This window comes from Vipera berus, assembly GCF_964194415.1.
Source record: "Vipera berus genome assembly, chromosome: 5".
Taxonomy (NCBI): Eukaryota; Metazoa; Chordata; class Lepidosauria; order Squamata; family Viperidae; genus Vipera; species Vipera berus.
In genome coordinates, this window is record NC_138207.1 from 73,494,569 (window position 1) to 73,522,035 (window position 27,467).

A 27,467-nucleotide genomic window follows, 5' to 3' on the forward strand; every position below is an offset into this window, starting at 1 on the left:
ATTGAGAAAGGTATAGGGACACGGTGGCTCAGTGGGTTAGGACGCTGAGCTTGTCGATCAGAAGGTCGGCAGTTTGGTGGGTCGAATCCCGAGTGCCGTGTAGCAGAGTGAGCGCCTGTTACTCGTCCCAGCTTCTGCCAACCTAGCAGTTTGAAAGCACGTAAAAATGCAAGTAGAAAAATAGGGACCACTACGGTGGGAAGGTAACAGCGTTCCGTGCGCCTTTGGCGTTTAGTCATGCCGGCCACATGACCACGGAGATGTCCTCGGACAAGCGCTGGCTCTTCGGCTTTGAAACGGAGATGAGCACCGGCCCCTAGAGTCGGAAACGACTAGCACGCATGTGCGGGGGAACCTTTACCTTTACCTTTTATAGTTTATTAGAAGTCAAGTGAATTACAACAATGCATAGCCAGAACTGAGAATCGTGTGCCAAAATCCCCAGGTCCAACTTTTCCCTCCCTTAGTTGCCTCCCATCACTGGGCCCCCATGTCCAATCAAATTCAAACAAGATGTTTTTAGAACAGTCACTTCGGGTGTAGGTTTAGTATGCAGCTGCTTTCCATTCCCAGCCAATTGCCCCTGCAGCCCATCTCAGAGAGATACGATTGTGGGAAGTCAGCCCCACATTAAAAGGGCGGAAAAATATAGTTCCTCAAAGGATCTTAAAGAGGCAGAAAAGCATGCCCAGTTTTCTTAATAGTCCCAAGTCTCCCTCCCCCAAGCAGAAACCAGCTCTGTAGAAATGCAGATGTAAATCCAGGAAAGTTGAAGCTAGAAGTTTAAAGAAGACAAAGACACCTAAACTCTACATGCCCCACCCAAACTCAGAGTCATCAGCCCCAGACCCAGGAAAGCAGAATATGACCTTTGGGACATACTAGGATTAACCCATCACCATCAGAATACCAGAAAGGTAAACTCAGACTCAGGTCAAAGTTAATGCCACAGGAACAACTCCAAACAAAAGGCTCCAGAGGGTATAAAAACCCACTCCCTACATGTGCTCACTCTCTTTTCTGCCAGAACCTGTCTGGCTCTCCTCTTCAATAAACTACAACCTTCTTCTTAAAGCAGTTGCCATGTTTATTCCCAGCTTGGACTGAACCACGATGAAGACTTTACTTCCAACACGATGGAAGTTTCATTTCCCTCCTCCCATCCAGCCCCCCCTAAAGTTCATGGCAGCTGATACTGAATGGTTGCAAAGCGCAAGCATGAGGTGGCAGCTGACACGATCCATCATTAAGAGATCATTGGAAGTCCAGTATATGGCCAAGAACCCTTCGTTCTACCCCTGCAGTGGACTAGCTTGTTGGGAACCATATAGTAGTAGCAAGTTTCACCTGTTTCCATTGAGTTGCACTGGTTGTACTAGTTTGTTTTTAGCTAAATGCATATTGCTGTTCATATTAAGATCCTAGGCATGCATGTCTGTGTGGGTCAAAATAGTCAAGATGACAGTAGCCACCTCTTTTGTATGTGTGTAAACATCAGACATACACAAAAGGGGTGAGGCATTTATAATTGCCAACTTGGTTCTTTTGCCACCCTTTCCCCCAGGCATTACTGATTATTAACATTTGTAGCTCTAAATGACTTTGAGGGCTTGGCATTCCCTATATATCTTTCCCATCCCCTACTTAACAACAACAACTTTATTGATTAACCCTTGGGCCATATCAAAGTGCAAAGTTCCAGCAACAAACTGTCACCAAAACTTGATAAAAGCAATCCAAAATGGAATTTGATAAAATGCAATTTAAAATGGAATTTGATAAAATACAATTTAAAATGGAATTAAAATAAATTACAATTTAAGATGAAATAGTAATAAAATACAATCTAAAATGAAATTGTAATAATGTACAATAATTTAAGATATAGATAAAATATGATAACATTATATTTCGGAGTCGCCCTTGCAATCTACCCCAATCAGTCCCACATATGCAGATCTTAACCAGATCATTTTGTTTAAATACTGTGCTACGTTAAATGTTATTTTCAAGTTCTGACTGGACATAAGGTAAGTTATTTTGATATGGGGATCCCAATGGGTCATTCGTTTGGTATATAGACCAAGATACCTGTCTCTCACCCTCTTATACAGACAACAGTCAAATAGGATGTGAGCCAGGTTCTCTACCTCTGCCGCTCCGCAAATGCAGAGATGGTCATTGTACGGTATAGCATGAAATCTCCCATATCTGACCATTGTGTCAAGCTGTTTGAATCTCGCTCTCATAAATATCTCCCTAAGATGTTTTGGGAGTTGTAACTTCAAATAACTGTCCACTTGAAAAGTACATTTGTATTTACTCAGCCATTTCAAGTTACCCACCTTACTAAGGATAGCTATATCAGTTTGTGCTTCTATATCCTTAATTCTTTGGGCAACTCTTTTTTTAAGATTGTTTTCCTGTTACGCAAGAGACAGGAAGGCCACAGCTTCTTACAAAATTTGTTAGTTTGGTGATCCAGGAGATTTGTGATTGTAGTTTTATTTGCTCTAGTAGGCATAATTTGGGGAGTCTATCAGTCTCCATTTCATTAACTTTGCACCAGTAGTTATAAGCTCTAATTTTAGATAATGCCTGAATTGTATGAATTCCCAATTCACCTCTAACTGCTGCAGCAGATGTTCTTGGATCTACACCCAAAATACATCTCAAATGCTGGGACTGTGTTTGTTCTAGGACTGTGGTTGAGTAAAGACCCCAAATTTCTGCTCCATACAAGAGCATTGTGGTAACCTTAGCCTTATAAACCTTGAGTAATGGAGCTAGGGACCCTGGGTAACTATGGTTCTTTAGTTTGAGCAATAAATTCAAATGGGCTTTTGCTCTAAATGTACTCTGTTGATGATGGCAGGCCCAAGATCCAGTCTTGGAAAAAGTTACTCTCAAATATACAAAGGTATTAACCTGCTCAACTGGTTCACCATCTAATTGCCACTTATGTCTCTGATGGTTTCTTCCAAACACCATTATTTTCAATTTAGATTTGCTAATGATTAGGAAGTTATCCTGGCAATAAGAGCTGAATCTTCTTAATAGCCTACGTAATCCTACTTGTGAGTATGATAATAAAATCATATCATCAGCATAAAGCAAGCTGTTACAGTAAGTATTTAGGATCATCGGCATGTGTACCATGGTATCTTTCATTAACCCTGGCAAGTCATTGATGTATAAATTAAATAATAATGGGGCCAGGATACACCCGTGCCTTATCCCTTTATTTGTGTGAATCCTGTTAGTCAGGGCCCCATTAACCCCATACCGCACCCTCAAACAGGTACTTGTGTAAAGGACTTTAATCAAAGCCAGGAGTCTGGGTTCTATTTTAAGAGATGTCAATTTACTCCATAGTACATCTCTATTTACCATATCAAATGCTGCTGTAAGGTCTATGAAAGCAGCAAACGGGTCTCCTCTTATAGGCATATTTGGCAATTAGATGGTTCAAGACAAAGCAGTTATCAATAGTAGATCTGTTTTGTCTAAAACCTGCTTGTTCTTCTGTGAGGATGTTGTTTTCCTCTACCCAGATTTCAATTCTGTTCAAAAGGTACCTAGCATATATTTTTGCTACAATGTCAATCAGGCTGATGGGCCTATAATTACTAGGATCCTTTTTATTCCCTTTTTTATATATGGGAACAACTATTGCCATCTTCCACCCATCTGGTATATGGCAGGTGTTATTTATGTGTGTAAAAAGACCTGCTAATACAGGGCCTCACCAGTTGGGAAATTTATTAAATAATTCTGCTGGTAAAAAATCCTCGCCTGGGGCTTTATTGCTCTTTAAGCTTTTAATGATGGACTGTATCTCCTTTTCTGAGACTGGTGGCCAAGGGGGGAGAGTTCTAGGATTTACCAAATCACTGTTTAAAAATAATTTCTTTACCGGTTCGGTGGGGGCAAACAAGCACTGATAATAATTCTCCCAGTCCGCAGCAGAGATTGGTATGTCAAATGCAAATCTCCGTTCCTTCAGAATACCTGCTACTGAGTGCCAAAATAATACTGAATTATGACTTCTGGCAGCCAACTCAAGTTCTGACCAGATTGAAATGGCAAAACGTTTTTTCTTTAATGTTATTGTTTTTTATATTCCCTTCTTGTGTGCAGCATCTTAGCTTGTATATGGGCAGTAGGATTCCTCTGGGCAAGTCTCATGGCTGCCTTCAATTTCTTTTTCAGTCGCTGGCAATCAGGATCAAACCAGCGAGGTCTACCCACTTGGGCTCTTTTTGTAGTAGGTTTAGCTGTTAGGTGTTTCTTCAGTATGTTACAAAGATTGGAGAATGCACTGAAGGCTGACATCCAGTCAGTAGTAGATGACTGTATTGTTCTAGCCCACTTAGTAGCATTCTCTGTTTTAAGGCATTCTAATATTGCCTTTGTATCAACTTTGGCCCAAATTAACCTTTTATTTTGGGTCACCTCTACCTTTTTGGTGAGCCATCTGTCAGCCATGTTATATGGTCTTAAATCTGAGCGGACTCACAATGTCACAGTTACAGGCTGATGGTCGCTATTGTCGCTAAGGTGTACTGTGACCTCTGAGAAGAGGTCAGCCTTATCTCTAGACCAGGGGTAGGCAACCGGAAAAAGGAAAAGAGCCACTCGGAACCGGTTCCATTGCACAAACTAAAAAGTGGGAGCCGCAAAAAGTGTGCGCGCACACGCATGCGCAAAAAACATTTTGTGCATGCACAAATTGGGAGGCACCTGCGCGGCGACGGGTCTCCCCTTTGGAGAGGTGCGCGCGCACCTCTGCCCGAACGGGCAGTGGCGCCGCTCGTTTGGAAAGCTGCTGCGGCCCATTTGCAAAGCTACTGCCTTCGGAGGAAGGCGGCAGCCTGCAAATGGGCCGCGGCAGGTTTCCAAATGGACGGCGCCACTGCCGTGAAGTACACCTAATGTATAGTTGCAAAATGAACCATCAGTAGGTATGGTTTAATATCAGAGGTTTCGAATTTGGAGATTGGCACATATTTGTAATTACAAATGGAATTCCTGCTGGACTCCAGCCAGCGATCTCAGAAGCAATTGTTTTAACAATTATCACATTTCAGTATCTCGAGATTTATTAGTTTTTTTTCCTCTCAAAGGGGGATTTATTCTTAAGTGCCAATGTAAGCGGGTCAGCCGAGGCTTCCACGCAAAAAGGTTTGTGCTTAATCTTAAATAAATTGTAAACTATTTTACAGAAAGAGAGAGCTAAGTGAAAGTACTGGCTGTTTTCTGAGAAAAAAGTTCATTCACCACTAACAAACACCCCCCCCCCCCGCATTCCAGTAGATACTTACAGAATTCTTTAATATTTTGGGGAAATCTTCAGTAGCCTATGTGTGAGCAAGATATATCTTATTTTCTAGTTGGGCGCTAAATAGGTGACATACGGGATATGTGTGTGCACAATTGTATTTCAATTAAAAACAACGAGATTTTCGGATCTCATCAAACAGCAACAACAATAATTTTCAGCCGCGTTGCTGGAACCCTTTGTTCTCTCTGAGGTGCTTGGAAATAAGCAATCCCGCATTCCTGGGATTTTGGGATTGCTATAACTTGAAGGACAACTGAGGCCAAGTCTTGCCTCTCCCGTTATCTTCTCCATTCATCCATCCCATTGGGTGTTAGAACTGAGTAGAACCCAGCGGCCGGTGGGCATCGGGGGCGACCAGTATTCTCCAAGGCACCAGGTCCATTGGCAAGGGGGCACACCGGTTGCTCCCAACAATCCCTTCCCCCCATCTCTTCGTTCAGTCCGCTGCTCTGGTTCCCGTCCATCAGGGGGGCCATGAAGAGCGGGCTGACAGAGAATCGCATAGCCGGAACAGAAAACCGGGTTTGCGAGAGGCCATAACCTTCTGCATCCCGCTAGAAACCATCGGTGGCTGTTCTACGGCAGCACCTATAGACTCACCCAGTCCAGCTGCAGTGGACTCTAGCTTCATTTTCTGAGTTAGCCATCCCATGTCTGTCCATGGTTATCCTCCCAAGTCCTTCTACAGTATTTGGGTGGCTCCTAACAAACTTTGCAAAAGATTCTTTCAGGCAGTCGACCTTATTTATGAAAATTGACAAAAGATCATATATTGAGTTTACAGTTTGAGCTGTAAGCAAACATTGTCTAGAGAGGAAGTCTGTCACATTTTCCCCCTTTAAAATTGTTACATCTCCCTCCTGTGCAAAAAAGGATGTTGCCAGGTTCCAAGGAGGGGAGCCATTCTCTGAGAGGAAGACAGCTCCACACGCTGTTTGCTTTCCAGTTTGGTTTGTAAGTCCCATTCCAATGAGTCACATAAATGAAATTTATCTGATAAGGTGCCTGCGAATGAAAAATGTTATTTTTCTTCTTTGTTGGTATTGTGCTAGACTGGGCCTTTATTATCTCACTTTTCAAAATTTCCCAAGCTTCTTGAGTTGTTTTCCCCTTTAGGATTCTCATCCATGGAATTCTTCCCAAGGTCTCTTTAAGTTTATTGAAATTAGCTCTTTTAAAGTCCAAGATTCTAGTTTGGCTGTATTCTATTGCTTGTGCTTCCATGATGTTGAATTCCAATATTGCATGATCACTTCCCCCCAAGGTTCCTGTGGCTTTGACACTTTCTATCATTTCATCCCTGTTAGTGAGAATTAAATCCAATATGGCTAATCCCCTAGTTCCCTTCTCTACTTTTTGGGAGAGAAAATTGTCTGCTAGGTTTGCCAGGAATCTGTTAGATCTTCCACTTGGTGCAGAATTTGTCTCCCAGTTGATTTCAGGGTAATTAAAGTCCCCCATTACTATTGTGATGCGCTTCCTACATACCTTAGTTAACTGACTAGCAAAAAGTTCATCTATTTCCTCTGTTTGGTTGGGCGGCCTATAGTATACACCTATGGCAATGTCATTTTTCCCCCTTTTATATTGACCCAAATACATTCAAGTTTACAGTTTTCATCATTGTTGTGCTCTATTTCTGTAGAGATAAAGTTATTTCTTATATAGAGAGCAACTCCACCTCCTCTTTTGTTTAGTCTATTTCTTTTAAATAATTTAAATCCCTCTAGCTGTGTGTTCCATTTGTGGGTTTCGTCCCACCATGTTTCTGTAATGGCAACAATATCATATCCACCCTCATTTACCTGAATTTCTAGTTCACCCTGCTTACTGTTCATACTCTGCGCATTGGTGTACAGACATTTGAGTCCTTTATGACTGACCCTGTGTTTACTTGCTACATTACTTGTGTGGTGCCTAAGTTCCCCTATTTTCTTAGATTGCCAGGGACAGTGATGTTCTGTATCAATTAACTCACTGTCCCTGTTGTTTAGTTTAAATATTCCTTCAGAAAAGCTGTGAATTTATTGCCAAGTAACTCAGTCCCTTTCTTGGATGGATGCAGACCATCTCTTTTGTACAATTTTTCATTGGACCAGCTACAGACATTGTGACTAATATAACCAAAGCCTTCTCCTTTACATGACTCCTTTAGCCACATATTAAATTCTGCTATACGCTGGCCTTTTCCATTTTGCTCCTTATACACTGGTAAGACCTCTGAAAAAGTGAGACTACAGCCTGTTCTGCTGAGTTCCTGCCCCAAGCTCTGGAAATCATTCTGCACAGAGAGTACATCATTTTGGGACAGATCGTTAGTGCCAAGATGTACAATGGCATCCACATCACAGTCTTTGCTGGCATTGTTGACTATTTTGAAATACGCTTCTTGTCCCTACTGGCAGTAGCACCTGGAAGACACCTGACCTCTTTTGAAACCTCTGTATCCTTTCCTAAATTAACATCCCTTATAATTGAGTCACCAACCAGAAGGTGGCTTCTCTTTTTGGGTACCTTTCTTTTCTTGCATGACTGATGTGTAATACCTGATTCACACTTCTCCCTGTCAGAAACAAGTTCATCTCAGACCATGGTCCCCTGCTTATTTGAGTTATCACAATTACCTTGACCTGTTTCCTTAAAGTCCCTGTTAAGGTCAGCAAGGGCACTGTATCTGTTATGCAGGGACACAGCTAAAGCTTTGGGCTTATGGTTCACAGCTCTCACCCTGCCAGATCCCACAGTTGTCCACACTGCCCTTCTCCTGCAGGATCTTTGCGGTAGAGGGGGCTGATAGCGTGGAGGCTCAGTAGAGTAGGAGGGCTGAACTGAACACCTAATTTCTGCCTGAAGAGCGCAGATTACAGACCCTAGATGAATAATCTGTCCTTGTAGACTAGTAATTTGTGTACATATTTATTTTATTTATTTATTTTATTACATTTCTATACCGCCCTTTCCCGAAGGACTCAGGGCGGTTTACAGGGTAATTAAAAACCGAAATACAAAAGTTAAAACAGATTTAAAAAGAAAAAATTGTATATGCCCCTGTCAAATAAAACCCCAGTTAATATAGGACATATATAGGACAGTTTCCCAGTTTGAAAAGAGTGCTGCGAAAGACAGCTGCAAACAAGTGTTGCACTGAACTACGCCAGACATGCTGAGATGAAAGGAATCTCAGGTTGTCCAATCTCTTCTTAAAAACTGTGTTGGATCATTCACGTCTAGAGGCAATTGATTAATTGTTCTAGCTGTCAGGAAATTTCTCCTTAGTTCTAGGTTGCATTTCTCCTTGATTAGTTTCCACCCATTGTTTCTTGTTCTGCCTTCAGGTGCTTTGGAGAATAGGCTGACTCCCTCTGTCAATTTTAATGTAATTGAATTATGCAACTTTTATTGCATAATTGTTGCAGGCCACCATCCAACCACCAAAAATGGTGCAATCTGTCCCTCTTCTCCCAATATTTCTGTAGTATCTTCTTCCCAGCCTGCTTCAATAGGATCCCTATCTTAGAAGTCCTATAACAGATGAGAAGAGGATCCGTTCTACTAATGGTGTTATTTACATGGTATGCCTACAAAACTGAATAGCAGCCATAAGATATTCTGTACATAATCATAATCAGACAAGTCTCTTCTCTAGACATGCCCACTTCTTCTCCAGGATACATACAAACAGGGAAATGTTCATTGTACACGTGAAAACTTACATATGATAAAACCTGGAGGATATCATGTATAAAGGTTTCTTGATGTGTAACATATAATATGGCACCTAAATGGGGGCTGTGGATTTGATTTCGAATCAAACTGAATGACTCATGGAGTTTTTTATTTCTTCTTTCATATGGGGGAGTTGCTAAAAATTAGTAACTACATCATTCAACATTTTTGGTTGTTTTTAAGAAATCCTAAACAAAAGCTTAAAAGTATTGTTGGATATGTGCCTTTCCAAAATTTGAAATATATTGAACGAGTCACACTGAAAACCCTAAACTGTTCTACTTCTTTATCAATTCAGATGCTTACACAATTCCTTGGATGGTCTGTTTTAAATCCTGACACATATGAGAAGCTGAATAAGATGGAAAATCGGAAAGATATTGCTCAGGAAATGCTCATGTATCAGACAAAAGCAACACCTTCAGAAGTTAAAAGTATACTGGTGAGTGTTCCTTCCGCATCCTGGTTGGAAGTGTGAACCTTATTGTGGGATGAGCAGAACTTAAAATTGTTTCTTTCCTTTGCTCCTTACTTCAAGAAATGCAAAGAAAAATTGAATCAAGATAACTTTGAAGACTGTGATGAGAAAGAGCTTGCTACAATTCTGGTAAGTAACCAAATGTTTTCCTATAGGTCAATCTTAAGTCTATGCAGACATAGTTCCATCCTGTGGAAATATTCTTGGTGATTTATTTATTTACCAGCTAGGGATTTTTCAATTTTATTTGTTCAACTTGTGCCTGTTGGTTTCACTTGACTTTAGTTATTTGGACTGAAAGAGCATTTTACACACCAGTAACGATGAGTTAGGATATAGCAGATGTCATTATAGGGAATTCAAAGTTCTTACCATTCCCCACCCCATGTTCATGTAGTCACATTTTGGACACAAAGCAACCAACCAGCCCGTATTTATGGCCCTTTCCAGTGAGCTGCAATTTCGATGTGTTGACTGTAATTTCGATGTGTTGTTTTTTTTACAGGAAACTGACATTTACTTATGGCTTATGGCCAAAAACACCCAATTATGGGTTTGCTTAATGATCACCACAATCACTTAATGGCTACCTCATTCACTTAACAACTGCCATGTTTCCTTAACAATCACGGCAGAAAAATATAACATTGGGTTGGTCACCTGGGTGCCTTGACGTATGACAGAAATCCCAGGCTCTATTATAGTTGTAAGTTGAGGAATATCTGCATATAGAACTCTCATTTTACTAGTGGGCTATCTCTATGTCTATATAATGTTCCATTTTATCCTGTCCCTTCTCCGACAAGCATCACATTTCGGTGTGTTTCCTCTCCTTTGGGCTATAAACTGTACTAATTCACAAATGTACCATAAACAATAAGTAAGCAACATTTTCAGTTCCTAATGTTATCAATTACCTCAAATAGCTATCTGGGGATTCTTCCATTACTATAAATGGTTACTATTTCTGCCTTTACAAAGTAGACTTTATAACATGTGGGTGTTTGTTACATCTGTCCCTTTCATGATAGCATGGTATTCAAAGCAATATCCTAATCTAGTTGAATCTTGGGTACAGAGCATGTCTCAGTCACTCCCATTGGACCATCCTATCTAACTCTATTTTGGTAAGTCACAGGATTAATGTTGCTCAGGTTGCAATGATTATATAGTAAAACCTCCTGCACTTAGGATCCAGCCTAGGAACATATTTAAATGTTTCAGTGTCACTGTGAGCTGACTTGATTAAGTCAATTCTAGACTGGCCATTGACTGAATGAAGGTTACTCCTTCCATTCGCAAAGACAACTGGAGCAATATCACCTGTTAAATCTAGAAATCTTATCAGAACAATGAATATACATTTCCTGGAAAGCAGACTTTCTTAGGTTATTCAAGAACCAACTGTCACAACACCAAGTTAGCTTGGTGCCTTATGCTCATGCTTGTGATATCACGACTCATGTATTAAAGCAGCAGCATTTGCATTGTGATTTGTGTTTCCTCGTTTTATACCCTCTTGTTTTCTTCTGCTGGATTTTCATGAATCGGAGGAAAGGGAATACATTTTTTTATATTTCTTTTCCCTTCATTTGAAATCTCATGGTATTCTCACCTTATACTACACTGGTAAGACCACACTTGGAATACTGAATGCAGTTTTGGTCCCCATGATACAAAAAAAGATGTTGAGACCCTAGAAAGAGTGCAGAGAAGAACAAAGAAGATTGGGGGACTAGAGGCTAAACCATACAATGAATGGTTGTGGTAACTGTCTAGCCCAGGGCTCTTCAAACTTGGCCCTTTTATGACTTGTGGACTTCAACTCCCAGAATTCCTCAGCCAGGCACGCTGACTGAGGAATTCTGGGAGTTGAAGTCCACAAGTCATAAAAGGGCCAAGTTTGAAGAGCCCTGGGCTAGCCTAACGAAGAGAGGGACTAGGGGCGACATGACAGTAGTCTTCCAATATTTGAGGGGCTGTAACAAAGTGCAGGACAAGAAATAATGAATAGCAGGTTATCAAAGAGAGCTCCAAGGTAAAATTAAGGAGAAATTTCCTGTCAGTGAGAGCAATTAATCAATTGAATGGCTTGCCTCCAGACGTTGGGGATGTTCCATCCCTGGAGAGTTTCAAGAAGAGACTGGACTGCCATCTATCAGAAATGGTGTAGGGTCCCCTGCTTAAACAGGGGTTTGGATTAGCCAGTTTGCACCACTCTGGCAGAACCGGTAGCTAACTTTTTGTTGCCCAGGCCCAGAATGGACTTCCGGAAGCAGCATCCACACAGAGAACCGGTTGTTCACATATTTGAATCCCACCACTGCTTCCAACTCTGTTATTCTGTAATTCTCAACTGGCAACATTTGACAGCTGGAGAGCATGACCTGGAAAGTGCCATTAATCCCCTGCTTGTCAGGCTTCTTAAAGCATCAGACTGCTCACTGTAATAAGAAACTGGATTAGGGAGCCCTTTGCAGCGATGAGGAATAATTTTCTTAAGAGGCTAGTCATAATTTTCCATTCTGCTTCTTTTCCTGAAATTGCAGGCCTTGGGGCTAAAAGGTTGAATGCCATATCCATGCATAAGCAGGATATATTTGAAGAGACAGATTTTGTCTGAAGGGGCACTGATTTAGCCAGTCTGTTGCAAAATAGATCTTCAGCAAATGATCCGGATATTTCAGACGATCTTTTCTTTAAGTTATATCTCACAGAAACTGCCAGGTAGCAATACATTTCACTGCCATAAAAATATTTCCTTTGCAAAAATAATTCATAATTATTGAAAAGTTTCGTTTTTATCAGACATGCCTCTTGAAATATGAGAATCCTGCATAGGTGATAATGCCAAGCAGATAGCCAGGCACTGCCCCCCCCCAACAATACATGCTGAAAAAGGTAATAAATAAAAGATACTCAAAATATCTTCTACTTGTCCAAGTAAGATTATCTTGCATTTCCTCCTTCAACAGGCAGAGGAATTGCCCGAGCCAGGCAGCGTTGAACTCTTTGAATTTTGCTTCAACGACTTCCCTGTTACAGATCATGACTTGATCAAGTGCGGCATACAAATGTTCTTCCAGTTAAAAGTTGTAGAGAAGTTCAAAGTACCACCAGAGGTCAGGTTCATTTTGCCTTTCCCCCCCCCCCCACACCCCCAAAGATGGTTCAGGATGAAATCTATGACATATCACCTTTGCCAATGGATATTTATTTCACAATACCAATGGCCTGCCTTAGGGGCAAATGTATCAGAAAACACATTCTGGACATAACATAAAGGGGCCCCTGTGATGGGACGCCGCTGGGTTTCAGAAAGAATTTGGAGTTATTCCTAAGGCTCTGATGTATGATTCAACTCGAATGTTAGTATGATGGAATGTGATGGCCTTACATGGGAATGTGCCTCGGCAGACTCTGGAAAATCCCTGAATTTTAAAGGCATTTGTGGAGATGCAGTGAAAGAGCACCTAGAGTGCTGCAAGAGAGAACAAAGAGACAATTCCAATTGAGCTTTTAAGAAGGGCTATCTTGGCACAATAAGAATGGCAAAATCTAATTATTTTCCCACTCCTATTGTATCCATAAGGGGCATGATGGTTCAGCGGTTAAAGATGCTGAACGTGTCAGCTAGAAAGCTGACAGTCTGGTTTCAAGTTCTGAGTGTCGCGCAACGGGGGTGAGCTCCCGTTTCTGCCCCAGCTCCTGACCACCTAGCAGTTTGAAAGCATGCAAATGAAAGCAGATAAATAGGTACCACTTCAGTGGGAAGGTAACAGTGTTCTGTGCACCTTTGGTGTATAGCAACGCTGGCCACAAGACCAAGGAAAATGTCTTTGGACAACACTGGCTCCCTTGGCCAAAGACATGAGCACTGCGTCCTAGAGTTGGACATGACTGGACAGGGAAACCTTTACCTTTTATTGTATCCATAGAACCGCCAGTTGGTAGTTGTGTTTATTGTTTATTGATCATATTAATTCATGCTGTTTGGCAGGATCAGGATGGGATAGTGCATCCCTCCTGTCCCTCCTTGATTTCTCTATGGCCTTTGGGGCTGACTTCAGAGATTGGGAGCGTGGGCCATCTTCTACCCTCTGGGACAGATTCCAGTTGCTGTTGGTAGGTAGGTAGGGATTTATCCTTAGATCCCTATTTTATGAATTTCCACATGGTTCTGCACTCTCTCTACTCCTATTTAATATTCACATGAATCCACTGGGTGATGTCATCCATTGGTCCGAGCAGAGGATAATCTGCTATACATCTCTGCTCCAGGCTGCACAACTGCACATCAAGGCTCTTCCTAGCATTTGGAGACTCTGGCCTAAACTTAGCAAATCTAAAGGTGCATGTGGAATAAAGGGCTCTCGGGATTCTGAGGCGCCTTCCAACTTTAAATCTGGATGGTGTAGCACTCGCCCAGATAGAACTGGTATACAGTTTTAGGACTTCTCTTGAGCTCTTGGTTCCTGTTTGAACAACTGGCAACATGACCAGGTGACTCTTGTACAAATCTATCTTCCATCTATTACTGGACTCGGATGTGGCCATGATCTTGGGAAGAAGGAAGAGCTGCAGACTAGGTAACAGTCAGATGAGAGGGAGCTGAACCAGCAGAGTGACTGGGGTGCATCAAACATCTCAGATGTACTTTGCAAGATTCTGTTAATGTAAGATTAAAATAAAGTCAGAACTAATACTCTTACATGTAATTCTTGTCTAGACTATCTGGCAAGGCTGACATCAATTTTGTTATCAGCCTTATCATTTCACTGTGACCATTAAAGCTGTTATCTTATATAATGTTCACATGTACCCATACAGTGGTAAGAGAATGGGATATCTTAATTTTTCACAGGTACTCACAAGATGGATGTATACAATCAGAAAAGGATATCGTGACATCACTTACCACAACTGGCGGCATGGATTTAATGTTGGACAGACCATGTTTGCTCTTTTAATGGTACCAGTTGTTTCTTTGGATCTAATCCTTAATTTGCTTTTCATTGTTGAGGATGGATAAAGAGGTAGACAGATATAGAGATGGAGCTATATAGATATAGATGAGATGTAGATGTACAGTAGATGTAGATATAGAAGATCAACTGTATAGAGAAGTAGATGTAGATGTAAATATAAAGAAATGATTTTAAAAGGTTCTCTTTTTATAGACCGGTAAGTTAAAGAAATATTACACTGACCTAGAAGCCTTTGCTATGGTAGCTGCAGCTTTCTGCCATGATATTGACCACAGAGGAACCAACAACTTATATCAAATGAAGTGAGTGGCATATTTCTGTGTATCTTTGATTACTAAATAATGTGTTATTTTATGTCATTGTAAAGCATTTCACACTTAAACTAGCATTCTTGCGTATCCTTGACTGTAAACAGCACGCAACGGCCCTGGGAAGCCCACAAGCAAATCCATACAATTCTGTCTAGTTGAACTCTACAGCAAAAGCAACTCAATACATATTAATCGTGACAATTACAGCTACTAAATATAGAGTTCTACTTATCTAATGCATCCTCTTTGATTCTTCAGCGGTCTTTAAAACCTTGGACAGAAGACATTGTTGGACTGTCCAGGACAGTTCCATCCTTACTTGCAGAACTGCCCAAGGTGTGGCAATAGAGTTTTGCTTGGCCCATGTCACCCAATTTGTGGATCCCGCTGGATTCAATTATCTCCCCTTTGTTATTTGATACCTAAATCTGTGCATCCTCAGATTCGGAGTTCAGTATAATTAATATGCTGATGGTTCTTAGCTCCATCTCTCCTTTCCATCTGAATGAGGAAAGGCTGTGCAGTTGCTTGTCAGTGGTCTGGATGCAATGATGGATGAGGCCCCAGAAGCTGAAGCTGAATCTATATCAGACAAGAGGTATATGGATATATGTTACTGTGAAGTCAATTCGCTTGGATAAAATCATACTACTTCTGAATGAACTTGCCAAAACTGGTGAGCTTTCTCCCTTGTATCCTCCAATTCATTCAGCTAGAAAGACTGAGCTTCAGCTTTCTGGTATCCAGGAGTAGAGCATATCCACAGCAAAAAGGGATAATATATATGATGCTCAGCTGGGAATATTTAAAAAAAACAGTTAAAAGAGATATCCACACACTCAGGAATTTGTGAGATAACCCATCTGAAATCGGATGATTTTTAGATTATTTTAAATTTGTTTTAAAGAATGAAGCCACTATCCATTTTCTTGCCAGTTTGTTTGTGTGTGTGTGTGTGTGTGTGTGTGTGTGTACATATGTGTGTCCACTCGTGTGTGCAATTTTTATTTAAAATTTTTAAAAGAGTAAAAACTACAAATTCTGAACGAGAAGAGTCAGGAAAGCAAAATAATAAGTAAAAAGGTAGAAAGAAAAAGAAAAACAGTTATAAAGAAGCAGCCTGTGCTCTTGTTAACAGCAGTTATGAGTACATTGATATTTTACCCTATTCTCTACACACACAATTTCCTTCTTTCATAGATTTTCCCAATCATCAAATTCTTAAATCACAGGTTGGTTTTATTTATTTATTTTCCCCCTTAAACTTCTCTGAGCTTCCCTGGAAGTGAGAAAGGTATAAATAACAGTCATGATGAGGACGATAATAATTCTTAAGGGGGCTTTTTAATTTGCTGAATTAAAAATAACTGAAATGAAAACAAGTTTGCATTAAGATTGTTCTATAATCTGACACATGCATTACATTTCCGAGGTTGTGAGTGGTGTAGAGCAGACCATGACTAATCTAACAGTCACTGCTGGCCCAGGAAACTTGTCTCTGGGGTCTCCAGTGATGATTGCTGAGATCTTCTGAGCTTTTGGCAATTGCCCAGGCTGAGCTCAAAAGTTCTGGAATCAGAAACTGACCAGCAAGAAGATCTGTTGCTGGGACTTCGTTGATAAGAAACAATGAAAAAAACTATACCAGAAGTGGGTATACAGCAAACTTAATATTAAATAAATACATAGATGGCCTTTGAGGGATGTCAATGAACTTTTAAGAACGGGCAAATTGCTTTGCCATATAAAGACCTTCAGAAGTTAAGGGGCAACATGGACTGTAAGTCGTGAGCTTTGCAAAGCTGAGAGCAACTATTTTGTTCCTCAAACTCTAACAGATCAGCTTGCTTTTGGGTTAGGTTTCCAGGAATTTTAAAGAGATAAAATAGGTATATTAAACAAAGCCCGGCCTAATGCATCTATTTTGCCTCTGATCTCCTCAGATAAGGAGATATTCCAGTGACAGAATGTTGCCTACATTCCAAAGGTTGTTTGTTAACTGTTCTAAACCCCTGATGTCTTCTAAATTCTCTAATTTTTCACCAGGTCAGCCGCTCCCTTGGCAAGGCTGCATGGCTCTTCCATTTTAGAAAGGCACCATCTAGAGTACAGTAAAACCCTGCTACAGGATGAGGTCTGTGCTTATTTTCATTCATTTGGTACAGAAAATATTTCTACCAGCTATAGCAAAACTGTGGCATTCCTACGTGGAGGAAATGCTATTTTCTATTTTGGAAGCAGTACTGACTTGCAAAAATAATCTTTATTCCGCAGAGTTTAAACATCTTCCAAAATCTAAATAAACGCCAGCATGAAAATATTTTGCATATATTTGAAGTTTGCATCATAGCGACTGACTTGGCTCTGTATTTCAAGTAAGTCCTTTATTTCCTATTATAAAACAACAAAGTCTTCTTATGCACATTAACATTACTGCATTTTGTCCTACTCTTATTTTAAAAGGGACCTTTTTTGCTCTTTTGTGGTTTTAATCATCATTAAAGGCAAGTTAAATGATATAAACATTAACAATTGAACTTATCTGTGACTGCCAGATTTGAACTTTTGCATATCTATAACTTTTCATAGTTATTTTTATATAACTTTGTATTAGAGGGTGACAAAAACACCCCCAAATATTTGACCCTTTTAACAATCTCAAATCCAGTTAATCCTTCTAAAAGGGCCTTTTGCGATACTGTCATATTTTTGGCCAAAATTGTAGTTTTTTGTGCATTAACTTTAAATCCAGAAACCTTCCCATATTGCATTATTATCTCCATCAGGTCGACAACAGAGTTTTCTGGCTGGGTCACCGTAACAACCAGATCATCTGCGAACGCTCTCAGTCTATAATCCTGATCTCTAATTTGTATACCCTTAATTCTTTCCGAATTCCGTATTTTTACCAATAATATCTCCAATGTTAAAACAAATAATAAAGGTGATAACGGACACCCTTGTCTTGTGCCCTTCTCAATATTACATACTTCAGTCAAACTATTGTTAACTATTATTCGGGCAGTTTGTTTTTGATATAATGCCCTAATTGGTTGCAAAAATTTATCCCCGAAATTCATTTTATCTAAAACTTTCATCAAAAATTGCCAATTCAATTGATCAAAAGCTTTTTCAGCATCTAGAAAGATTAGCGCCGCAGGGATCTGGTTGTTCCTTTCCAAAAACTCCACCACATCAACTATATGCCTCACATTATTTTTCATTTGTCTACCACTTATAAACCTAGTTTGATCCCCATGAATCACCTGTTGCAGAACCCTCATCAATCTGTTAGCCAACACCTTGGCAAATATCTTGTAATCTGTATTTAAAAGTGATATCGGTCTATAGTTTTTTACTTGAGTAGCATCTTGATCTTCCTTCGGAATCAAAGAAATAAAAGCAGTTCTCCAAGACGGAGGCACCTTTCCCCCTCTCTGAATTGTCTGGAACAGTTCCTTTAACGGCTTTATCAGCTCCAATTGTAAATTTTTGTAGTAAGCCGCAGTCAAGCCATCCGTGCCTGGCGCTTTATCCACCTTCAGTTCCTTAATTGCTATAAGAATTTCTTCTTCTGTTATCAATTGATTAATCTCCTCCTTTTGTGCTTGCGTAAGAACCGGGATGCTAGCATTCTTCAAATATACATCAATATCTTTTTCATTAATCTTCTCCTTAGCATATAATTTAGAATAAAAATCCACAAAAGCTTCCTTAATAAGATCCTGTTGAAACACAACCTTTCCCTTATATTCAATTTTATCTATATTAGAAGCCCTTTGCTTTTTCCTTAACCTGTAAGCTAGCCATCTACCTGGCTTTTTAGCATTGCAAAAAGTATTATGCCTAGCAAACCGTAAATTGGTTGCCACTTGATCAGCCATCAACTTATCAAATTGTCCTCTTAATAGGTTAATAACCTCCTTAATCTTCACATCCAATGGGTTCAAAATTAGGGCCTTTTCTTTTTCCCTAATTTCATTCTCCAGTTCTTTCCTTCTAACTTCCAAGGTACGTCTGTATTTATTATTCATATATATCAACACCCCTCTCATGTAGGCCTTGCTAGCATCCCAAACCATGTCCATAGAGGTATCCTTATTCATATTAATTTCAAAGAAATCCTTCATCTGCTGTTTGCATTCTTCCACATTTCTCTGATTTCTAAACAAATTCTCATTTACGCGCCAAGAGCGCCTATCCCTATTGTCCCTATTGATCTCTAACCAAACTGGGCTATGGTCAGAAATAGTTCTTGCACAAATCTTTACCTTCTTAATCCTAGAAAAAAAGTCATTAGTCAGCAAAATAAAATCAATCCTGGAAAAAGATTGATGTCTATCAGAAAAAAAGTATAATCCTTTTCATGTAGATGTGTATCACGCCAAATATCTCGCAGTTCCAAATCGTCCTTCATTTCAAAAAAAGATTTAGGCAATCTAGCATGGCTCGGAACACGCTTAAAAGAACCAGCTTTGTCCATCTGTACGTCTAAGACTCCATTCCAGTCTCCCATAAAAATAAAAGATTTATAATCCAATTGGGTAACCTTTGTGTGAAGTAAGTTAAAAAAGTCAGCTTGTTGTTGATTAGGAGCATACAGTCCAACTAGAAGCGTCTTTTTACCTTCTAACAGCAAATCTATCATGACATATCTTCCTTGCTTATCTACTTCAATTAGTTCCGCTGTTAGAGTACTTTTAACGTAGACAACCACTCCATTTTTCTTGTTGATCGCAGAAGCAACAAATTGCGTACCCAACCTTGAGTTCGATAAGTACTTTTGGTCCATAACCCTAATATGCGTTTCTTGCAAACAGATAACATCAGTCTTAAATTGTTTTAAATATTGAAAAACTTTCTTTCTCTTCTGTGGTGAGTTTAATCCATTAACATTCCAAGTTAAAAATTTAGTCGCCATGCTTGGCGTCCCGAAGCTTTTGGAGCACATCTGCAATGGCCCCTGTAGTTTCCTTGGGCCGCGCCCCTCCCACAGCTTCACTGTAAGTACGCTTTGGAAGTTCCATAACTTTCTGCTGGTCTTGCTCTTCTTGTCTCGCTCGTCTTAAGGCGGCACGCGTCATCCTCTGCTCTCCAGCAGCAGCTGATGAAACTGTAACTTGATCCCCTCCAGCACCATTCTCCTCTATCTGTCTACCTTCAGCATCTTGAGGCTTTCCCTCTCCGAATCCCTTTGCAGCTTCCAGAAGTGATAGAGGGGTTGCTTTTAACACATTGCTGTAAAAATCACGTGCCTGAGTCACGGTAACCAGACGATGTCTTTTACCTTCATGCATCACCACCATTCCGACTGGAATCTCCCATCTAAACTTGATATCATATTTCTTAAGTTCCTGTGCAAGGAATGCAAAATCTTTCCTTCTCCTTAAAATCTTTGGAGGAATCTCTTTTAGAACCAGGACTTCTTGCTCAGCAACCACAAATTTAGTATCATAAGCAGCTTGAATAACTTCATCTCTAGTTGCTCTCTTTGTAAAATAGACCACCACATCTCTAGGTAACTTCCTCTGCCTTGCAATCCATGAATTTACACGAAAGATTTTATCCATACTTCCCTCTATTTCAGATGCTGGCTGGCCCAGTACTGCTTCCAAAGCCTCAGAGATCAGCTGCTTTAAGTCTTCTTTAGGATTCTCTTTTAAGCCCCTGATTCTAATAGCATACTGCATCTGATGGTACTGGACAAGGCTCAATTCTCCGTCCATTTTGTCCCTTATATTTTCATTCTCTAGTACCTTTACTTCTAATATAGAGTTCTTTTAACTAAGATCCTCCACTTTTTCATCCAAACGTTGCACACATTCAGCCACACTTTCAATTGTAGACAAAATGTCTACCCTCATTGCACTAAACTTCTCTTCCATCTTCTCCTCCAATTTCTCCAATTTCTCCTCCAGCTTTGCCATCTTATCATCCATCATATCTGACATTACTTGCGATTGCTTTGCAAAGGCATCTTGTAAGTCCTTAAGCGTCAATGCCAGAGGAGGTGCAGGAGGAAGCAAAGCTTGCAACGAAGTCTGTTGCACCGGGGAAGTTCCCGCACTCCAAAGAACTTTAGAAGATTTAGCCGCCATCTTTCCCCACTTTCACTTGTTGCGTACTTTCACTTTAAAGCTATAAAATCCATTGAGCTAGGGAGTAAAGATAAAAGTCCACTTCACCTTGACCTCCTGTACCGCTCTGCCTGCACCTTAATACTCGAGAGTCTTTCCTTCTGGCAGGGGTGGTTGCTAACGCCTGGCTCTGCTCCAAAAATCACGGAGCAGAGACGCTGCGCAGCTCGTAGCTAACCCAGGCTTCGGGGGGGCTCAATCCTTCAGCCGCCCAAACTTTCAGCTCAGGCGGCCCCGGAGAGCTCAACCCCTACCTGGGGCCTCACCCCCTCCTCTTCTCCCGAGGAGGGGGCTTCAAATCCACCTAAACAGCTGATCGGCGCTGTTTTAGATGGATAAACACAGCTGCGGAGCGGACAGCCCGGAGACGGCTGTCTTCGGCGCCGCGTCGCCACCGGAAGTCCGGCACTAACATTATTCTTTTCTGCCTTGTCAACTAATCTGTTGGCTGGGCTCCTGAAATCTATGAATTAAATTATGTGGTACAATTCTGCTGATTGATCTGCATCTATCAGAGTTTTTCACTTACTCACACATCTCTCAAATGTGACCCAGCGGAAACCATCCAGAGCAAATCTGGATCATACATAGGGAATTGGAGGAGAGGGAAGGGGAAAGTTAAAACCAGTGGTGGGATTCAAATATGTGACAACCAGTTCTCTGTGTGGATGCCGCTTCCAGAAGTCCATTCTGGCTGTGCGAACTGGCTGAATCCCACCACTGGTTAAACCCCCCCCCCACACACACAATACTGGATGTTGAAGCAGATCCTCAAAAAAGACATGTTTATTACAAAAGTTACCATTTTTCACAGGAAAAGGACTATGTTTCAGAAAATAGTGGATGCCACTGAAAAAATGGAAGATGAGAATGAAGCAATTAAATACATAACTATGGACCCTACCAAAAAAGAAGTAATTATGTAAGTAAATTTAATTTTTCTCTTCCTGCAACATGGAATGTACTGATTTTTCTATATATACCTAAATCTATTATTTTTATTTAAAGGGCTATGATGATGACTGGCTGTGACCTTTCTGCCATCACTAAACCTTGGGAGGTGCAAAGTAAGGTGGGCACCATGAGAATCAAGCAAAACTCCGAATTTAATTTATGCTCTTTAGTCTATTTAGTCGGTCGCCCCCGGGGCTCCAGGGCAAGTCGTGGGAATGCCTATTCCCACGACGTTAGGGAATGGCAGCAGGTGCAGGAACAGAGGGCCGTATCGATCTCAGGGAAGGCCTCTCCGCTACTTGCAAGCGGTGAGGCGTTCTGACCCTCTTGTTCTACCCCGAGGTCCCGGGAGTGAGGATGTGCAGCCGCCTGAGCTCCGGCTGGTGTACCTGAATGCCAGGTCTGTCGTTAATAAAGCTCCTCTCATCCGTGACTTGGTTGAGGGTGAGCAGGCGGACCTGGCTTGCATCACGGAGACTTGGTTGGGCCCAGAGGGCGGTATTCCTCTGGCTGATCTTTGCCCACCAGGTTTCCGGGTGCTACACCGGCCTCGGGCTCAGGGTAGGGGTGGGGGAGTGGCTGTTGTTATGAGGGAGACCTTAGCTCCGCGGGAGGCCACCATTCCGCAGATAGTCGGGTGTGAGTCTCTCTTCTTGAGATGCGGCCCTGGTGCGCAGTTGGGCTTGCTGCTGGTGTACCTTTCGCCTAGTCACGCAGCAGCAGCCCTGCCTGAGCTTCTCGATGTCCTCTCTGGGTTGGTGGTTGAGTTCCCGAAACTTATAGTTTTGGGGGACTTCAATCTACCATCTCTGGGAGGATCATCTGAGTTGGCTCGGGAGTTCATGGCTTCCATGACGGCCATGGACCTGACGCAAGTAATTTCAGGACCGACTCATGAGGGAGGCCACACCCTTGACCTAGTTTTCTTATCTGGTCGGTGGTTAGATGACCTTGGTGGGGGCTCTCCAATTATTATGCCCCTGTCATGGACCGATCATCATCTCCTGCGGCTGGTCTTCCGTTTTGCCACCCCCCGCCGTGGGTGTGTGGAACCAGTTAGATGGTACCGCCCCAGATGCTTAATGGATTCCGCGAGATTCCAGGCAGCGCTGGGGTCCCCACCTGCCTCCCCCACTCACAGCTCGGCAGATGCCTTAGTGGAAGCTTGGGAAAGGGCAGCCACTGAGGCTCTTGACCGAGTTGTACCCTTGCGGCCCCTGACCCGATGCAGATCCCGTCGAGCTCCATGGTTCTCCGCGGAGCTCCGGGAGATGAAGCGCCGGAGACGGGGCCTAGAGAGCGGTTGGAGGTCCAGCCGATCCGAATCCGACCGATTGCGACTAAGAACCCATATTAGGTCTTATCTCGCTGCGATAAGGGTGGCGAGGTCTAATCACTTCGCTACCCTTATCGCGTCCGCAGATAATCGCCCAGCCGCTCTGTTTAGGGTGACTTGCTCCCTCCTTAATCAGGAGGTGAGGGAGGAACCCTTGCAGGGTCGTGCCGAGGAGTTTAACAATTATCTGTCGGACAAAATCACTCGGATTCGGACCGGTCTGGACTCTGACTGGGCAGAGTCTGGCGATCAGGACGCGGGTGGTCTTGTCGATATCACTTGGGAGGAGTTTGATTCTGTAACTCCGGAGGAAGTGGACAGGATTATGGGGAGACTGAGCTCCACCACATGTTTATTGGACCCGTGCCCTTCCTGGCTGGTTTATGCAGCCCGGGAGAGGACACGCAGCTGGTTCCAGGCAGTTATATCAGCTTCTTTGAGTGAGGGCAGCTTCCCTGCCGTCTTGAAAGAGGCGGTGGTGAGGCCCCTCCTCAAGAAGCCTGCCTTGGACCCAGCTGTATTGAACAACTTTCGTCCGGTCTCCAACCTTCGCTTTCTTGCGAAGGTTGTTGAGAGTGTGGTGGCGCATCAGCTCCCTTTGGTCCTGGATGAAGCGGATTATCTAGACCCGTACCAATCGGGTTTCAGGCCCGGGCACAGCACGGAGACGGCATTGGTCGCGCTGGTGAATGATCTCTGGAGGGCTCGGGACAGGGGTCATTCCTCTGTTCTAGTCCTATTAGACCTCTCAGCGGCTTTCGATACCATCGACCATGGTATCCTGCTGCGGCGTCTCAGGGGATTGGGAGTGGGAGGCACGGTTTTACAGTGGTTCTCCTCCTATCTCCAGGGACGCTCGCAGTCGGTGTTGACAGGAGGGCAGAGGTCGACCGCGAGGTCTCTCGTTTGTGGAGTTCCTCAGGGGTCGGTCCTCTCGCCTCTCCTGTTCAACATCTATATGAAACCGCTGGGTGAGATCATTCGTGGCTTTGGAGTTGGGTATCATCAGTACGCTGATGATACCCAGCTTTTTCTTTCTACCCCAAACCACCCCAGTGATGCCCTCAACGTGATGTCCCGTTGCCTGGAGGCGGTTCGGGTCTGGATGGGGAGGAACAGACTTCAACTCAACCCCGACAAGACCGAGTGGCTTTGCATACCTTCATCCCGGGTCTATTCGGATATTCCATCTCTTTCTATGGGGGGTGAATTATTACCCCCCGTAGATAGGGCTCGCAACTTGGGAGTCCTCCTAGATTCGCGACTTATCTTGGAAGATCACATGGTGGCTGTGACTAGGGGGGCTTTCGCCCAGGTCCGCCTGGTGCGCCAGTTGCGGCCCTATCTAAGCCGGGATGATTTATGCACGGTCACTCACGCGCTCGTGACCTCTCGTCTAGACTACTGCAACGCTCTCTACATGGGGCTTCCCTTGAGGACCACCCGGAGGCTCCAACTGGTACAGAATGCAGCCGCGAGGGTTGTGTTGGGAGTCTCCCGATACTCCCATGTGACACCTCTGCTCCGTGAGCTGCATTGGTTGCCAGTTGTCTTCCGGGTGAGATTCAAGGTGCTAGTAATGGTGTTCAAAGCCCTCCATGGCATGGGGCCGGAGTACCTCAGGGAACATCTGCTGCCGGCATCAAGCTCCCTGCGCCCTGTGCGTTCCCACAGAGAGGGCCTCCTCAGGGTGCCACCGGTCAGAGAATGCCGACTGGTGGCCCCCAGGGGGAGATCCTTCTCTGTGGGCGCCCCGGAGCTATGGAACCAGTTACCGGTTGAGCTCCGGACGGCGCCCGATCTGCGCTCCTTTCGCCGCGATCTGAAAACATACTTGTTCGAGCAAGCCGGCCTGGCCTGAGGGGGGATTGGTGGTTTTTTTTTTGTTTTTGTTTTTTGTTTTTTTGTATCATTTTTATTGGGGGTTTTACTATGTATCAATTGTATTTTAATCGGGCATGCATTTAATTATCTTTTAGTTTTTGTAAATTTCTGTGTTTTATTCTTGCCCTGTACACCGCCCTGAGTCCCCCGGGAGAAGGGCGGTATAGAAATATTAATAAATTAAATTAAATTAAATTAAATTATTTGTTGTTCTTGCAAAGCAGTTTAGGTATAATGCAACAAAGGAGAAAACTGATATTTTTTTAAGGAACCAAAACTGCCTTAACAGTATTTCCAGTTCAAACCAAAGCCCAGTCTAGCCCTGAGATACACCATCTATTCCAGACTAAAGGCTATACTGGACTCTGAATGGTGGCAGCTGTATTCCCAATGCAGCACGATGAGATCAAAATCTAATTTAGTGTACTACAATTCAAGTTAATTCATTTATTGAACTTAATGATCCCCTCCCTTTTGTGTCAATTTAAAATTGCAACTCAATGGCATATTTTACTTGAGCTCAGAGATGAGGAAATTCACACTCAAACTGTTAAAAATCTCCCTGCCCTGAGATGCCTGTCATCAAACATGTCTGCTAAGCCCATTGATAAGAAAATCTATTCTTTTTTATTGCCCCATTAATTGTCAACTTGGCCTGTCTTTGGCCATTTTTCTATCTGTCATGCCAATCCCCCTCTCAAGCTATTGATCGCGCAACTATGATGTGGATCGAATTGTGTGGTGAAGACTACATTACTTATTAATCTAGAACATAGAAAAGATCCTTTTCTCTGCCCTTTTCTACAATATTCTTTTACATGGAGCAATCAAATATACCAAATCTGGCTACATTAAAATATAGACAGAATTTTGTTCCTGGTTACTTCCTTTTATTAACGAAGTTTAAGACAGCTTCCCCCTGGTTTTCAGCACTGCAAGCAGACCTGGTAATTAGCAAGGCCAAGGTCCGTTCCCATATGCCCCTTCCCCCAGTAGGTACCCCATTTTAAAAAAAGCTTGATTAATTTTAAACCAAATACACATTTAAAAACAATTCAGTCCCATTTTAATTCTGCTTGAAAGCTTTCTTCCGTGGCAGCTTTAAAAAGATTTTACAGTAAGGATATTGAGTAGTATGGCAACTACTTATATGTAATATAAGTATATGTTAGATGTGAGAAATGTGACTATGATGGGCAAATGAATGCATTCATTCATTCGTTCATTCATTCATTTTCTATAGCTATCCATCTCAATCAAGTATTTCTGGGCAAGTTACAATTCTAAAATTATGAAGCAATTAAAAACATTAAAATAATAAAAATATCCACAAAATAAATGCATGCTTTGATGAGGACATGACTAATTACTCTACCAGCTGACAACTATTGTAAAAAACATAAAATTAATTATTATCCATTCACAGGTTGCTTTAATGGTTGCAAATGAATTTTGGGAGCAAGGTGATCTTGAACGAACAGTCTTACAGCAACAGCCAATTGTAAGCAGTGTATTATTTTACACAGCATGGTTTCAATCTTTAAAATAATCCAGTTGCATACCCACTAATTACTTTCTTCCATCCTTTCTAGCCTATGATGGACAGGGCCAAAAAGGATGAATTACCTAAGCTTCAATGTGGTTTCATTGATTTTGTATGTACCTTTGTGTATAAGGTAAGAGATAACTTCCATATTATTCCATTTTACAGCAGCATTTGATATGGTAAATAGAGACGTACTATGGAGTAAATTGACAACTCTTAAAATAGAACCCAGACTCCTGGCTTTGATTAAAGTCCTTTACGCAAGTACCTGTTTGAGGGTGCGGTATGGGGTTAATGGGGCCCTGACTAACAGGATTCACACAAATAAAGGGATAAGGCAAGGGTGTATCCTGGCCCCATCATTATTTAATTTATACATCAATGACTTGCCAGGGTTAATGAAAGATACCATGGTACACATGCCGATGATCCTAAATACTTACTGTAACAGCTTGCTTTATGCTGATGATATGATTTTATTATCATACTCACAAGTAGGATTACGTAGGCTTATTAAGAAGATTCAGCTCTTATTGCCAGGATAACTTCCTAATCATTAGCAAATCTAAATCGAAAATAATGGTGTTTGGAAGAAACCATCAGAGACATAAGTGGCAATTAGATGGTGAACCAGTTGAGCAGGTTAATACCTTTGTATATTTGGGAGTAACTTTTTCCAAGACTGGATCTTGGGCCTGCCATCATCAACAGAGTACATTTAGAGCAAAAGCCCATTTGAATTTATTGCTCAAACTAAAGAACC

At 42.0% G+C, this 27,467-nt stretch overlaps 1 protein-coding gene across 1 annotated transcript in view; it reads left to right on the forward strand.

The window, feature by feature from the left end:
* The window catches only part of PDE6C (phosphodiesterase 6C), a gene marked incomplete at both ends in the record, with an annotated part of 52,691 nt that overhangs the window by 16,732 nt on the left and 8,492 nt on the right, over nt 1–27,467 (forward strand). The window contains 11 exons of the mRNA XM_081328594.1: nt 9,369–9,512; nt 9,609–9,677; nt 12,524–12,670; nt 14,413–14,520; nt 14,729–14,838; nt 16,894–16,981; nt 17,122–17,222; nt 21,799–21,906; nt 21,993–22,056; nt 26,585–26,659; nt 26,751–26,834. Of these exons, the coding sequence (XP_081184720.1) occupies nt 9,369–9,512; nt 9,609–9,677; nt 12,524–12,670; nt 14,413–14,520; nt 14,729–14,838; nt 16,894–16,981; nt 17,122–17,222; nt 21,799–21,906; nt 21,993–22,056; nt 26,585–26,659; nt 26,751–26,834 (1,098 nt within the window). The remainder of the gene's footprint in view (nt 1–9,368; nt 9,513–9,608; nt 9,678–12,523; nt 12,671–14,412; nt 14,521–14,728; nt 14,839–16,893; nt 16,982–17,121; nt 17,223–21,798; nt 21,907–21,992; nt 22,057–26,584; nt 26,660–26,750; nt 26,835–27,467) is intronic.